At 42.1% G+C, this 16101-nt stretch overlaps 1 protein-coding gene across 1 annotated transcript in view; it reads right to left on the bottom strand.

Moving 5' to 3' along the window:
• The window catches only part of LOC109921566 (AP-1 complex subunit mu-1-like), a 57276-nt gene extending 43163 nt beyond the window's left edge, over nt 1-14113 (bottom strand). Inside the window, exons 1-3 of the mRNA XM_048601688.1 lie at nt 14032-14113; nt 11778-11934; nt 11614-11681 (exon numbers count right to left, since the gene is read on the bottom strand). Coding sequence (XP_048457645.1) covers nt 11614-11681; nt 11778-11934; nt 14032-14073 — 267 coding nt within the window. The 5' untranslated portion in view covers nt 14074-14113. The remainder of the gene's footprint in view (nt 1-11613; nt 11682-11777; nt 11935-14031) is intronic.
• Nucleotides 14114-16101: the final 1988 nt, after the last annotated feature.

Here is a 16101-nt window from a genome sequence, read left to right as displayed (position 1 = left end):
AGTGGCCCAGTGGAGAGGCGCACCCAATAGTCTTTGCATCCAGGACTTTGGCTGATCCAGAGTATAAATATGTCCAGACGGAGAAGGAAGGTTTCGCATCGTATTTAGAGTCAGTAAGTTCCATCAATGCCTTCAGGGACGTAAATTTGTAATAGTAATGGACCACAAACCCCTGCTAGATCTATTTGAAGAGGACAAGGCAGTGCCACCCATAGCTTCAGGCTGAATTCAGTGGTGGGCTCTATTACGAACTGCATACAATTACAAATTGGAACACTGTCCAGGAGGCCGAGTACCAAATGCGATGCATTGAACCACCTCCTGCCAACAGATACACCACCAACGATGCCAGTGGAAGAGTCCATAATGGTTGCAAATTTTATGGAAACACTTTGGTATCAGGCTTCAGATGCAGAAAGATCTGGTCCTGTCAAAACTGAAAACAGCCGGAGTGATGGGAGAAACCAAAGGGTCGTCACAACCAGAACAAAAGACTTTTGGACCCAGAGAGACCAGATCACCGTACAGGACGGCATATTATCATGGGGAGCAAGAGTGATTGTCCTGTACGAAGGTCACTGCCAATTACCGGTTTAACTCCACCAGGGTTATTCAGGGGTGTGCAAGATGAAGACATTGTCTGGAAGTTGCATCTGGTGGATTGGATGCAGACATTCTCATGTTGGTGCGTCAGTGCCAAGAAGGACAAAAATTACTGCCAGCAGCTCCCCCACATTCGTGGGAATGGCCGGGTAAACCCTGGACTCCGTTACATGTCGGCTATGCAGGTCCTTTCATTGGCTGAATGTTCTAAGTCCTTCTGGATGCCCACTCAAAGTGGCTGGATGTACATAGAGTTCATTTGTCAAACACAGGGACGACAATAGAAAATCTGAGAGTATCTTTTGCAATACATGGCCTCCCAGAGTTGTTGGTCACAGATAACAACCATCATTTGCCAGCAGGGAATTTGAGTTTTTCCTAAAGTCAAATGATGCTCAACATATAAAGGACAGCTCCATACCTTCTATCATCCAATGGTCTGGCAGAAACCAGTCCAAATTTTGAAGGCAGGCTTAAAGAAACAGCCTACAGCTTCACGAGATACTAAACTGTCCCAGCTCCTATTTGATTATAGGGCCACTTCTTGTGCAGCCAAAGGGATAGCTCCAGCAGAGTTGCTAATGGGAGAAGGCTCCGCACCAGGTTAAAATCTGACCTTCCCGGACCTGGCAAGGTGGGTGAAACAGCATCAAGAATGCCGAGACCGGACACAAGACTCCACTGAGAGAGAGATAGTTTACTTCAGGGGATGAAGTTTGGTGTAGGAACCACAGGAACGGCTCTGTATGGGTCACATGCATGGTCGAAACGAGGTCAGGTCCAGTGCCATGAGAAGTTTGGGCAGGTGCGATGGTCCTGAACAAGTACGTGGAGCATATGAAAGCTGCAAATGCACAAACGGTGTGAGAGCAAAACGTGTCCAGCTCCTCAACACTCTGACTGTTCCAGAACCCATGGGTTCTCACTGTCCAACAAGTGCTGAAGATACCTCAGAATCTGAGATGGTCACAATGGATGTTGCTGCCTCAATGCTTTTGCTGCCTGAAGAAGGGAATGAATTTCCTGAGATGTCCCAGGTGCAAGAGGCAAACTACTGTGCATCATCGGAGCCACAAAAAGAATCAGGCTACGTCCTCGCACTCAGAAGGGAAGGGATACAGTGATTGTAATGAGATCAGCCAGGTGGACCTCAGTGAAAAAGAATTCCCTTATTGGGCTGTTAATCTGATCCAATCAGGGAGCCCTGGCTGTTAGATATGAACAGGAGTGTCAGACATCCTGCTCACTGAGGGAGCTGGATCAGCGTCAAGGACTCTCCACGTGTAAATAAAGGGTAAGCTGATGACGGGATACTGGCCTCTGGGGTTATTTCAGGATTCAACAGATTTATCATCATTATCATGTCTAACTGGTACATTTGCCATGGCTATTCCTCTACTAATGGATCAACTTGCCAATCAATAAACATGCATTCCCTACTGTATAAAATACTTTTATTTATTTGGTATTGGTATTTCTTTTGAATTATCTTGACAAGTGTAAAATCAAAAGCTTTGACAAAACAGTGTCTTTCTCGGCAATATTCGAGGCTTTTTTAAGACAACAGTGAAACACTACAAAGCCCAAAGTCAATAAGGAGACAAAGTCAATACAGCGTAACCATAGATCTGAGCAGTTAGCCTCTGGGTTTATCTCAAAAATAGCATTTGTATATGGTTTGATTACCAAGGCTGTTTTCAGAGAACAATTTGGGGTAAAAAGCATGTGCTCCAATAAGAACAGTTAACTAAATAACACTGAATTGTAAAAAAGGTTTACAATACAATTACCATTGTGATGAGAGTGCGGTATAAACCTAGAAGTGCCAGCCAGCAGCTTTCGTGGAATATTAAACTATTCCAATAATTATTGGGCTCAGCCCACACTTTGCATTAAGCATTCTATTGTATTCAAATCAAATTTTCAAAGGGTATATTTAAAAAATTTGGAGATATGAATGCCTTGGTCAAGTCTTGGACTGGGACATTAGAACCAGTCTTTTAAATCGAGATGATAGCAAATAAAAAGCAAAAAAGTGAGAAAAGTGGGCAATTCATACAGCATATTAATCAAGGAAGACAAACAAGCACATTGCGAAAAGGATTGTGAAATTATTGCCTGGAATAACAGAAAAATAAAACCAGGAAGGATTTGGCTGCATTAGTAGAGTATGTATACATTTCAATAAAATCTTTCTTACAATAACTCGTATAGGAAAAACACACAATGCTTAAGATATGATCAAAAACAGAAGTTTCTGGAAAAGCTCAGAAGGTCCGGCAGCATCTGTGAAGAAAAAAATCAGAACTGTTCACTGGACCTGAAACATTAACTCTGATGTTTTCATTCACAGATGCTGCCAGACCTGCTGAGCTTTCCCAGCAACTTCTGTTTTTGTTCCCGATTTACAGCATCCGCAGTTCTTTCAGTTTTTATTTGCTCAAGATATGATGCAGTGTGCACCGTGTACCTGAATAAGTTGATCATATCCTATCGTAAGGACTGTGTACAATCTTGTTTACCAAATCATAAATGTATTAATGCCTGCATGGGCAATATAATTCATTCTGAATTTCAGGAATTGAAGCTAAAATAGCTTTGATTTTTCTGAAAACAAATCTGAATTGTGAGCTTACACAAGTATTCAAATTCATGAAGCACTTCCTTTCATATCATGCAGCACAAAGGAAAAATGTAACAAAAACCATCAGCCCAGATTTTACGTGTAGCAGCAAAGCAACAGGACTCAATGAGAGACAACAAGGTGCAGGGCTGGATGAACACAGCAGGCCAAGCAGCATCATAGGAGCAGAAAGGCTGACGTTTCGGGCCGAGACCCTTCTTCAGAAAAGGGGGAGGGAAAAGGGGTTCTGAAATAAATAGGGAGAGAGTGGGAGGCGGATAGAAGATGGATAGAGGAGAGGATAGGTGGAGAGGAAACAAACAGGTCGAAGAGGCGGGGATGGAGCCAGTAAAGGTGAGTGTAGGTGGGGAGTTAGGGAGGGGATAGGTCAGTCCAGGGAGGACAGACAGGTCAAGGGGGTGGGATGAGGTTAGTCGGTAGAAGATGGGGGTGCGGCTTGAGGTGGGAGGAAGAACAGGTTAGGGAGGCGGGGACAAGTTGGACTGGTTTTGGGATTCGGTAGGGGGAGGGGAGATTTTGAAGCTTGTGAAATCCACATTGATACCATTGGGCTGCAGGGTTCCCAAGCGGAATATGAGTTGCTGTTCCTGCAACCTTCGGGTGGCATCGTTGTGGCACTGCAGGAGGCCCAGGATGGACATGTCATCCGAGGAATGGGAGGGGGAGTTGAAATGGTTCGCGACTGGGAGGTGCAGTTGTTTATTGCGAACCGAGCGTAGGTGTTCTGCAAAGTGGTCCCCGAGCCTCCGCTTGGTTTCCTCGATGTAGAGGAGGCCACACCGGGTCCAGCGGATGCAGTATACCACATTGGCAGATGTGCAGGTGAACATCTGCTTGATGTGGAAAGTCTTCTTGGGGCCTGGGATGGGGGTGAGGGAGAAGGTATGGGGACAGGTGTAGTACTTCCTGCGGTTGCAGGGAAAAGTGCCGGGTGTGGTGGGGCTGGAGGGGAGTGTGGAGCGGACAAGGGAGTCACGGAGAGAGTGGTCCCTCCGGAAAGCAGATAAGGATGGGGAGGGAAAGATGTCTTTGGTGGTGGGGTCGGATTGCAGTTGGCGGAAGTGTCGGAGGATGATGCGTTGGATCCGGAGGTTGGTGGGGTGGTACGTGAGGACGAGGGGGATTCTTTTTTGGTTCTTATTGCGTGGACGGGGTGTGAGGGATGAGTTGCGGGAGATGTGGGAGACACGGTTGAGGGCGTTCTCGACCACTGAGGGGGTGGGAGATTACGGTCCTTGAAAAACGAGGACAACTGAGATGTACGGGAGTGGAATGCCTCATCCTGGGAGCAGATGCGGCGGAGGCGAAGGCATTGGGAATGGGGATAGCATTTTTGCGGAAGGTGGGTGGGAGGAGGAGTATTCTAGGTAGCTGTGGGAGTCGGTGGGCTTGAAATGAATCCCTATTCCCAATTCCTTCCCCGCCTCTTCGACCTGTTTGTTTCCTCTCCACCTATCGTCTCCCATCCGCCTCCCACTCTCTCCCTATTTATTTCAGAACCCCCTTCCCCTCCCTCTTCTCTGATGAAGGGTCCAGGCCCGAAACGTCAGCCTTTCTGCTCCTATGATGCTGCTTGGCCTGCTGTGTTCATCCAGCTCTGCACCTTGTTGTCTCGGATTCTCCAGCATCTGCAGTTCCTACTATCTCTGATTCAGTACTCAATGCGGATGGTCTAGAAAGAGGCTATCACAAAACAACAGCAATATCGAATAAGTTAGGAAACAAATCACATTGAAGAATAGACAGTAAACCAGGAAAATAAGATGTGCTGATGATGCTTCACTTTTATGAATTTTACAGGAAGAAATTTAATGATTGAAACATACAAATTGGATATCAAATTATCATGAACAAAATTTTAAAATAATTATATTTAAAAAATAAACTATGGATTTAGAAAAAACACTGACACAAACATAAAATTAGCTTCAAGTCTGAAAAGTTTCTTCAGGAATATTTATGACTTAGCATTCCATTAAAAAAACCAGATACACCTTGTTAATAAAGGTGAGGCTTTTTTAGTAGGTTTAAAAGTTATAATACAGAATTAGAGGTCAACTTCTCATCTAATAGTTGCTCGAAGATTTTCATCTGTACTAAATTGTGGCGAGTGCAGGAGCAGGGATTCACCAGCAGCAATCTCCTGGTTTGTAAATTTCACAGTTGTTATGTCAATGATTGCTGACAGGTTTTAGAACTAGAACTTCCAGGCTATTTTTTTACAATCCCAACTTTTTAATTCAGTGAATATTGAACAGATTTATGCAGTACATTAATAAGAAACATCTCTAAAATAAACAATATAAACTAATTCAAGAAACAAATATCTTTGTTTTTGGAGAAGAAATTAATTGAGAAATGTGATTTGAAAGCAACTGGATGGTATTAAGCTAATTCAAAAAGATTATTTTGGAATCATTTTTCTATAATTTCTTACGCAATGTTAACATTTCACTGGAAAAGAAAACCGAATTCATAATTGTACTGTGTGTATGATCCAAATGATAGGATATTGTTCATCACATTCAATTTCAAACAGAAATAAATATTGAATGAAATACCAATTTTTTAAAAACTGAAATTTCTTAGTTTGATACATTAAACAGCCTTGTGATGCTATAATGAACCTATTGTGACATGAACAGTCAGTAAGTAGTGAATTGAGTTTAAAACAAAATCTGCAAAAACTAAGTTAACAAGGTGCAGGGCTGGATGAACACAGCAGGCCAAGCAGCATCAGAGGAGCGGGAAAGCTGACGTTTCAGGCCTAGACCCTTCTTCGGAAAAACTTCTTCTGCAAAAACTAAGTGTTCTTTTTCTGAAATATGCACATCTTTATTTTAAAATTGTTATGTAATTCCACTGATGCATTCATTGCAATTGTCAGGACAATTCATTTCTCGTTTGCTTGGTAAATTATGATAGTTGGAAATAGTACCTTCTCAATAGAGATGAAGTCAATTTTCCTATTCATTTGTGGGATGTGGGCGTTGCTGGCTGGCCAGCATTTCTTGCCCATCCCTCGTTGCATTTGAGAAGGTGGTGGTGAGCTGCCTTTCTTGAACTGCTGCAGTCCTCCTTCTGTAGTTTGACCCACAATACCATTAGGGAGGGAATTCCAGGATTTTGACCCAGAGACAGTGAAGGAACGGCGATATATTTCCAAGTCAGGATGGTGAGTGGCTTGGAGGGGAACTTGAAGGTGGTGGTGTTCCCATATATCTGCTGCCCTTGTCTGTCTAGATGGAAGTGGTTGTGGGTTTGGAAGGTGCTGCCTGAGGATCTTTGGTGAATTTCTGCAGTGCATCTTGTAGATTGTACACACTGCTGTTACCAAGTGTCAGTGGAGGAGGGAGTGGATGCGAGTTAACATTTCTCAGAACGGAGGAAGGGTCACCAGACCCGAAATGTTAAATCTGATTTCTCTTCACAGATGCTACCAGACCTGCTGGGCTTTCCCAGCAACTTCTGGTCTTGTTTCTGATTTACAGCATCCACAGTTCTTTTGGTTTTTATCTTCTGTTGGGAACTGGCCGAGAAAAGATTATGCAAATTAGTTACCAATCAAAGGATACTGTAGACGAATCGGCATTGAGCTGTTACAATGCTCAGGACCGGCAGCTGGTTGGATGTTGAATTGGTCAATCAAGGGAGAACTGGTGCTAACCAGCCAACCACAAGGAGAACCACCTGCCAATTTTTAAACCCAATGCCCTGACCGATGAAGGCAAGCATGCTGTATGCCTTGTTGATGACCTTCTCCACCTGCGTTGCCACTTTCAGTGACCTGTGTACCTGTATACCCAGATCCCTCTGCCTATCAGTACTCTTAAGGGTTCTGCCATTTATTATGTATTTTCCATCTGGATTAGACCTTCTGAAATGCATTACCTCTCATTTTTCCATATTAAACTCCATCTGACATCTCTCTGCCCAAATCACCAACCGATCTATATCCTGCTATATCCTCTGACAGTCCTCATCGCTATCCGCAATTCCACAAACCTTTGTGTCATCCGCAAACTTACTAATCAAACCAGTTACATTCTCCTCCAAATCATTTATATATATTACAAATAGCAAAGGTCTTTACACTGATCCCCAAGGAACACCACTGGTCATAGCCCTCTATTCAGAAATGCACCCTTCCACTCCTACCCTCTATCTTCTATGACCGAGCCAGTTTTTTTTTTTAATCCATCTTGCAAGTTCACCTCTAACCCCGTGCGACTTTACCTTCTGTATCAGCCTGCCATGAGAGACCTTGTCAAAGGCCTTACTGAAGTCCATGTAGACAACATCCACTGCCCTACCTTCATCAATCATCTTCATCACTTCCTCAAAAAAACCCAACCAAGTTAGTGAGACATGACCTCCCCTTCACAAAACCATGGTGCCTCTCGCTAATATGCCCACTTATTTCCAAGTGGGAGTAAATCCTGTCTCGAGGAATCCTCTCCAAAAACTTCTCTACCACTGACGTAAGGCTCACCAGCCTGTAATTAGCTAGATTAACCCTGCCACCCTTCTTAAACAAAGGAACAACATTGCCTATTCTCCAATCCTCTGGGATCTCCCCTGTCGCCAGTGAGGATACGAAGATTTCTCTCAAGGCCCCAACTATTTCTCAGTAAAAACCGAAAGAACTGCAGATGCTGTAAATCAGATACAAAAACAAATTTGCTGGAAAAGCTCCACAGGTCTGGCAGCATCTGTGAAGGAAAAAACAGAGTTAACATTTCTGGTCCGGTGACCCTTCCTCAGAACTGATGGTGGCTGGGAAAACGTCAGTTTATGTGCTGAGAAAAGGGGAGGGTGATGGGGTAGCGAGTAAACGATAGGATGGAGCCTAAAGAGAGAAGAGCAGTTGGTCAGACAAAGAGTTGATAACAATCAGGCTGGGAGGGTGAATAGTTGTTACTGGGGACTGTTAATGACTAATAACAGGTAGTGTGTAATGGCAGGCTATGTGGAATGGTCTGCCATTACACACTACCTGTTATTAGTCACTAATAGTCCCCATTAACAACTATTCACCCTCCCAGCCTGATAGTTATCAACTCTTTGTCTGACCAACTGCTCTTCTCTCTTCAGGCTCCATCCTATCGTTTACTCCCTACCCCATCCCCCTCCCCTTTTTTCTGCATATAAACTGACGTTTTCCCAGCCACCATCAGTTCTGAGGAAGGGTCACCGGACCCAAAACGTTAACTCTGTTTTCTCCTTCACAGATGCTGCCAGACCTGCTGAGCTTTTCCAGCAACTTGGTTTTGTCCCAGCAATTTCCTCCCTTGCCTCTCTCGGTAGTCTGGGGAATATCCCATCAGGCCCTGGTGACTTGTCTACCTTCATGTTTTTCAAGACCCCCAATACCTCCTCCCTTTTGATCTCAAAATGACCCAAACTATCTGCACACCCTTCCCCAGACTCATCAGTCACCAAGTCCTTTTCTATGGTGAATACTGACACAAAGTACTCATTTAATACCTCATCCATTTCCTCTAGCTCCACACATAAATTCCCTTCCCTATCCTTGAGTGGGCCAACCCTCTTCCTAGCTGCCCTCTTACTCTTTATATATGTATAAAAAGCCTTGGGATTTTCCTTCATCCTGTTGGCCAATGACTTTTCATGACCCCTTTTAGCCCTCCTGACTCCTTTCTTAGGTTTCTTTTAACTTTCCTTGTATTCCACCCTTTTGCTTTGTTTGTTCCCAGCCTCCTAGCTTTGACAAATGCTTTGTTTTTCTTTTTGACTAGGCTCACAATATCTCTCATTATCCAAGGTCCCCTAAACTTGCCATACTTATCCTTCATCCTTACAGGAATGTGCCAGTCCTGAGTTCCTATCAACTTACACTTGAAAGCCTCCCACATACCAGATGTTGATTTGCCCTCAAACATCTTCCTCCAATCTATATTCTTCAGTTCCTGCCTAATATTGTTGTAATTAGCCTTCCCCCAATTTGGCACCTTCACCTGACAACTACCATCTTTATCCATTAGTACCTTAAAACTTACTGTATTGTGATCACTGTTCCCGAGTTGCTTCCCTACTGAGACGTCCACCACCTGACCAGGTACATTCCCCAATACTAGGTCCAGTACGGCCCCTTTTCAAGTTGAACTATCTCCATACTGTTTCAAGAAGCCCTCCTGGATGTCCTTATAAACTCTGCCCCATTCACGCCTCAAGCACTACGTGAGTCCCAGTCAATATATGGGAAGTTAAAATCACCCACAACAACAACCCTGTTACTTTTACATCTTGCCAAAATCTGCTTACATATCTGTTCTTCTATCTCCTGCTGGTTGTTGGGAGGCCTATAGTCAACCCCAAACATTGAGATTGCACCCTTCCTGTTCCTGAGCTCTACCCATATTGCCTCACAGTACGAGCCATCCGAGGTACAGTACAGCTGCAACAGTCCCCTTAACAAGTAGTGCAACTCCCCCACCGCTTTTATATCCCCCTCTATCCTGCCTGAAACATCTGTATCCTAGAATGTTAAGCTGCCAATCCTGTCCCTCCCTTAGCCAACTCTCTGTAATAGCAATGACATCATAGTTCCAAGTACTGTCACTTGACAACAGCCCCTCCCCAAAACACCTTCTGGAAGCAGTGACTGCATTGATGCAAATCTTCCTCACATCAGCCAATCAGCATCACCACTCTTCTGCCCTCTTCCAGGTCCGGATCTGCCCCAGAATATTGAGGGAGGCCAGAGAACAAATTGCTGGAGCATTGATAGATAACTTTGTATCCTCTTTGGCCACAGGTGAGGTCCCAGAGGACAGAAGAATAACCAGTGTTGTCCCATTGTTTAAGAAGGGTAGCTGGGATAATCCTGGAAATTACAGACTTGCAAGTCTCATGTCAGTGATAGGGAAATTATTGCAAAAGATTCTCAGGGACAACATCTATGCACATTTAGAAGTGAATGGAATGGACTTACTAGTGATAGACAGCATGGTTGTGTGCTGGGGAGATCGTGCCTCACTAACTTGATTGAGTTTTTCCAGATGGTGACAAAGATGATCGATGAGGGAAAAGTGGTTGATGTTGTCTACATGGACTTCAGCAAAGTCCTTCATGGCAGACTGGTACAGAAAGTGAAGTCACTTCGTATTGGGGTGAGCTGGCAAGGTGAATACAGAACTGGCTTAGTCATAGGAGACAGAAGGTAAGAGTGAACAGGTGCTTTTCGGTATAGAGGTTGTGACTAGTGGTGTTCCACAGGGGTCAGTGCTGGGACCTCTGCTGTTTGTGATCTATATAAATGATTTGGCAGAAAACGTAGCTGCCCTAATTAGTAAGTTTGCGAACAATACAAAGTGAGGAGGATTGTCAGAGGATACAGCAGGATATAGATCAGTTGGAGGCATGGGCAGAAAAATGGCAGATGGAGTTTAATCTAGGCAAATGAGGTGATACATTTTGGAAGGTCAAGTACAAGTTGAAATTATACAGTGAATGGCAGAACCCTTAGGAGTATTGATATGCAGAGGGATCTGGGTGTGCAGGTCCACAGATCATTGAAGGTGACAGCACAGGTAAATAAGGTAGTAAAAAATGTTTACGGCATGCTTACCTTCATTGGAAGGGGCATTGAGTATAAGGGTAGACAAATTATGCTGCAGCTTTACAGAACTTCAGTTAGGGAATATTGAGTACAGTTCTGATCACCACACTACCAGAAGGATGTGGGTGCTTTGGAAAGGGTACAGAAAAGATTCACCTGGTATGGGGACTTTAGTAATGAAGAAAGGTTGGATAGACTGGGTTTGTTTTCCCTGGAATGCAGGAGGTTGAGGGGTGGCCTAATAGAAGTTTAGAAGATTGTGAATGGCATGGATAAATGGAAAGTATGAGGCTTTTTCCCAGGGTGGAGGGGTCAATTTCTCGGTGACACAGGCTCACGGTGCAGGGGTTGGTGAGGGGGGGGGGGGGGGGAGGGGAGGGGGAGGGGGGAGGAGGTTAAAATAGATGTATGAGGCAGGTTTTTCACACAAAAAGTGTGCTGTGTGCCTGGAACGTGTTGCCAGAGCGGGTGGTGGAAGCAGACACAATAGCAGCATTCAAGAAGCACTTGGATGAACATACGAATAGGGAGGGAATAAAGATAATGGATCCTGTAAGTGAAGACAGCTTTAGTATGGAAGGCGGCACAGGCTTTGAGGGCCAAGGGCCTGTTCCTGTGCTGTATTGTTCTTTGTACTTTGTTCAATGGCACTCTTGGACATTTACGATAGATGTGATGTGTTTTATAATTGAAGGTTTCCACAGTATTATACTTTTTGTTCCAAGGCTTCGCATTCACATATCAAATATACATTAAAAAACAGATTATGAGTTCTTTTTCCTACCTGTTTAACTTTGTAAAGGAATGCAAAAGATAATGAAATGTTGGTGTTTCTCTTCACTGTAGATACCACTGAGTTTCTTCAGGTTAAGGTTTTTGGCTTTAATTATGAGTCATAAACATGATGGAACAGGTGATGCAGTTTAAAGTAAAATAATTCAAGGATACTGTAAATATTTTTGTATTTAATCCACAAAAAATAGACATCGTCTTGCTGCAAAATTGGGCTTAAGGACCCATTGTCCTCCTTGCTTAGAAGTAAAGGCATGAAATTCTCAATCATCAACATTGCAACATTCCCTCGATAATTGCGGGAGATGAGAACCTGTATAGGCAAATTGTTAGAATCCGTTATTAAGGAAATAATAACGGGGCAGTTGGAAAGTCAAAGCGCAAACCATCAGAGTCAGCCTGGTTTTTATCAAGGGTGAATCATGTTTGGCTAATTTGCTCGAATTAATACCAAACATAGAATAGTTCGGTACAAGAACAGCCCCTCCAGCCCATTTCTGTGCCAACCATGATGCTATTCTAAACAAATCCCATCTGCCTGCACATGGTTCGTATCTCTCTATTCCCTGCCAGTTCATGTCTCTGTCAAAATGCCTCTTAAATGTTGCCATTAAATCAGCTTCTACCATCTCCCCTGGCAGTGCATTCCAGGCACCTACCACCCTCTATGTAAAAGACTTGCCTCATACATCTCCTTTAAATTTCTTTTGCCCTCTAACCTTAAATCTATAGCTCATAGTATTTGGCATTTCCACTCTGGGAAAAAGACTCCGACTGTCTACCCTATCTTTGAAGATGCAAAAGGCCAGGTGGATAATGGGGATCCTGAAGATGTAGTATCTCTGGACTTCCAGAAGACACTTGATGAGGTGCTGCACAAAACGTTAATACACAAGGTAAGATCACATAGGGTTAGCAGTAAAATATTAACTTGGATAGAAGATTAGCTAACCAATAGAAAGCACACAGTCGGGATAAATGGCTCTTTTTCCAGTTGGGAAGATGGAACTAGTGGGGTAAAACTGGGTATGGTCCTTGGGCCCCAATTATTTAGAATCCATATTAATGACTTGGTTGCAGGGATAGAAAGTACTACAGCGAAATTTGCATAAGATACTAAAGTATATGGGAAAGTTCCAATGAAGAAAGAAGAAATTTGCAAATAGGTAATTTAGGTGAATAAGCCAAAATTTGACAATGATTATGTTTAATGTGAATACATGAGATGCTATCCATTTTGGGTGGAGGAATAGAAAGGCAACTTTTTATTTCAATGGAGAGGAACTTCAGAGTGCTTCAGCATAGAGGAATCTAAGTGCCCTCGTGCATGAATCACAAAACGAGAATGAAGGTACATCAGGTAATAAGGATGATAAATAGAATTTTGGCACTTATTGCTAAATGAATAGAGTATTAAAAAGTAGGGAAGTGTTTCTGCAACAATACAAGCATTAATGAGACCACATCTAGAGTACTAAGTACAATTTTGGTCCCCTTACTTGAGGGGGGATGTAGTTGCTTTGGAGACAGTTCAGAGGTGGCTGACTAGATTGATTACAGAGATGAGGGACTTATTTTACGAAGAGACATTGAGCAATTTAGGCCTATACTTTCTGGAGTTTAGAAGAATGAGAGAAGATCTAATTGAAGTAAATAAGATGCAAAAGAAGATTGACAAACTAGGTGTAAAGAAGATATTTCTTCATGTGGAGGAATCTAGAACAAGAAGTCATAGTTTTTAGGATAGCAGATTTAAAAGACATAAGGAGAAATCACTTCTCTCCAAAGGGTCATAAATCCGTGGAATTAATTACACAGAATGTGTGGTTGTCAGGACAATGAATAAATTTAAAAGGAGGAGATAGACAGTTCTCCACCTTTAAATTTCAGCCATGTTTTAATGAAAAAGCATGAGGAAAGAGGTCAGGCCAGTAAGGAGGAAAACCATGTCCAATTACTTGCCTGCCTGCTAATCTCCAAAAAGGAAAATTGCTAGCAAGTTGTCCATTTGAAGTGTTTCTGAACCATTTACTTTTATATAGCAATTAAATAATATTACATGAAATAAACATTCCACGGAGAAATAGCGCCTTGATGATCTCAATACATACTTCAGTGAACACATTTCAGTATTTTTCATTCCATTAGCTGTGCAGCCATGAATTAAACATGAATTTGAATGCATGAAATCTGTGTTGCACTAGCCAAATTAACGCAATAGTTAAAATGTATCCTTACTGACATTAAGGATTGTTTCCCAAAGGAAATTGTTACGAATAATTTATAAATTTCTGCTATATTGTACCACTGTTTGGTACAGGCTTGTTTTTCCATTAATAGGAAAGAATAAAATATACTCAAGGCTAAAAGTACTTGAACTATTTAACAACTAAACATGGCACAAACCTACCTGTCCTTTGTTATCCAAAAAGTAAATGGCAGAAAATGCCATGGTCTGCAGAGTTTCCAGGCGTATTATATTTAAAGGAGGATTACAGGCTTTTAAATCATGTAGTACATATATACACACACATGCATACACACACCCTAAAAAGATCACAAGTCAAGAAGGAAACACTGACTTTTACGTTTCAAAATCAATAGGACCCTGACAGGAGTGGGTCATGGCAAAAATGAAAGCAAATAGATAGAAGCAAGCAGAATGTTACTTTGCCCTATTGATCAACCAGAAGGTATAAACTTGAAAAACACTAGTGACGTTTAACACTCTAACATATGTCTTAGTAACTGACAGAATTAATTGCCTGATAATAAAGGAATCATCACTAGCTTCTCAGTTTGATCCAACAGACAAATCAATTTGAAAATAAGTTTATAAATGTCAGTTATATCTAAGAGTTCACTGCCTGATACCATATATGTACAAAATTGTGAGAACTGTAAAACAGAGAACTCAGTGCAAATATGTATATGTACTTTCCTGATTTCACAGTTAGAACAGAAACTATTAAAAGCCAACCACTATTTCATCACAATGTGCACCATATCTTTAATAAAAGGGAAAATGTTTTCCTATAAGCAAGATCCTTCCTGTATGAATAAAATTTTCTTAAGATCAAATATCTTCATTTGGGAAATGGAAACGGGAACGGGATGTATTTAAGCATATCTTAAATTGGATCTATAGCCTACATTTGCAGATATTCTTCTTGTTAACTTGAAGCAAAATGTGTGAGTACGAAGAAAAATATTCATTTGGTATGATTTTTTTTATTTAAAACTGATTTTGAAACTTAGTGTTCAATATAGGTTTAACCCCTGCCTGATTTCAATTCACAATTGCTATTTGTCTGAACAGTTTTCTACGTCCATTATCTATTTTTGTATATCGATCAAAAGCAGGAACACAAAACGAGTACTGAAGCTCTTGAGATAGCACAGAAAAAAAAATACACAAAAACAGAGTTAAAATGTTGTTTTTTCATCGTTGAAAAAGGTGGTAGCACAACAACGATTAGAAGAGGGAAAATTGCAAGAGGTTTCAGTGAAATTAATGATAGAACAAATATTATGGGTACAAAACAGTAAAAGGGAAATTTAGTAATAATACTAGGAAGTTCCTCAGAGAGCGTACAGAACGAGAAATAAATATTTTAAAATATTTTTGTGGGATTTGGCATAGCCAGCATTGGTTGCCCACCCCTATTTCCATAACTGAACCATTTAATTGTCTCAGAGATAGTGGGAACTGCCGATGCTGGAGAATCTGAGACAACAAGGTGTAGAGGTGGATGAACACAGCAGGCCAAATGATGCTGCTTGGCCTGCTGTGTTCATCCAGCTCTACACCTTGTTGTCGCATTTAATTGTCTCGCTGTTTCACAAGACCAGAAGGCTCAACCACAATGCTGGGGGTTTGACATCATATTTAGGTCTGACCTCGTAAGGTCCTTCCATAACACAGAGAATCAGATGGATTTTTCAGGCAATGATGCTTTCATGGTCATCATTGCTGAGCCTACCTTTTAATTTGAAATTGATTAATTAATTTGCATTCAAGTTCCCAGCATAACATCTGATGGGATTTGAATTCACACTGATCATAAGGCTGGGCCTCTGCAATACTAATCCAGTGTGAAATTACCAATCCATCAATTTGTAGGTATGGTAGTAAGAAGAAATTGTCCTCGAATTAACAGCTGGGTGGTGTGATTGTGGATGGGAGTGATGGATGGAGGAATATAGTCAATACAGTGTGGAGCTGGAGGAAGACAGCAGGCCAGGCAGCATTAGAGGAGCAGGAGAGTCGATGTTTCAGGTGGGGACTCTTTATCAAGACTCAAGACGAAAGGTCCCTGACCTAAACATCAACTTTCCTGCTCCTCTGATGCTGCCTGACCTGCTGTGCTCCTCCAGCTTCACAGTGTTGTCTCTGACTCCAGCATCTGCAGTTCTTGCTATCTCTGCATGTAGGAATATTGCTAATTTCTGGATGGGTATAAAATTTTTTAGCCTCAAG

The sequence above is a fragment of the Rhincodon typus genome, chromosome 10 (assembly GCF_021869965.1).
Source record: "Rhincodon typus isolate 14 chromosome 10, sRhiTyp1.1, whole genome shotgun sequence".
Lineage (NCBI taxonomy): Eukaryota > Metazoa > Chordata > Chondrichthyes > Orectolobiformes > Rhincodontidae > Rhincodon > Rhincodon typus.
The sequence above is the reverse complement of the archived record's forward strand: the minus strand, read 5'-3'. Positions and strand labels throughout refer to the sequence as shown.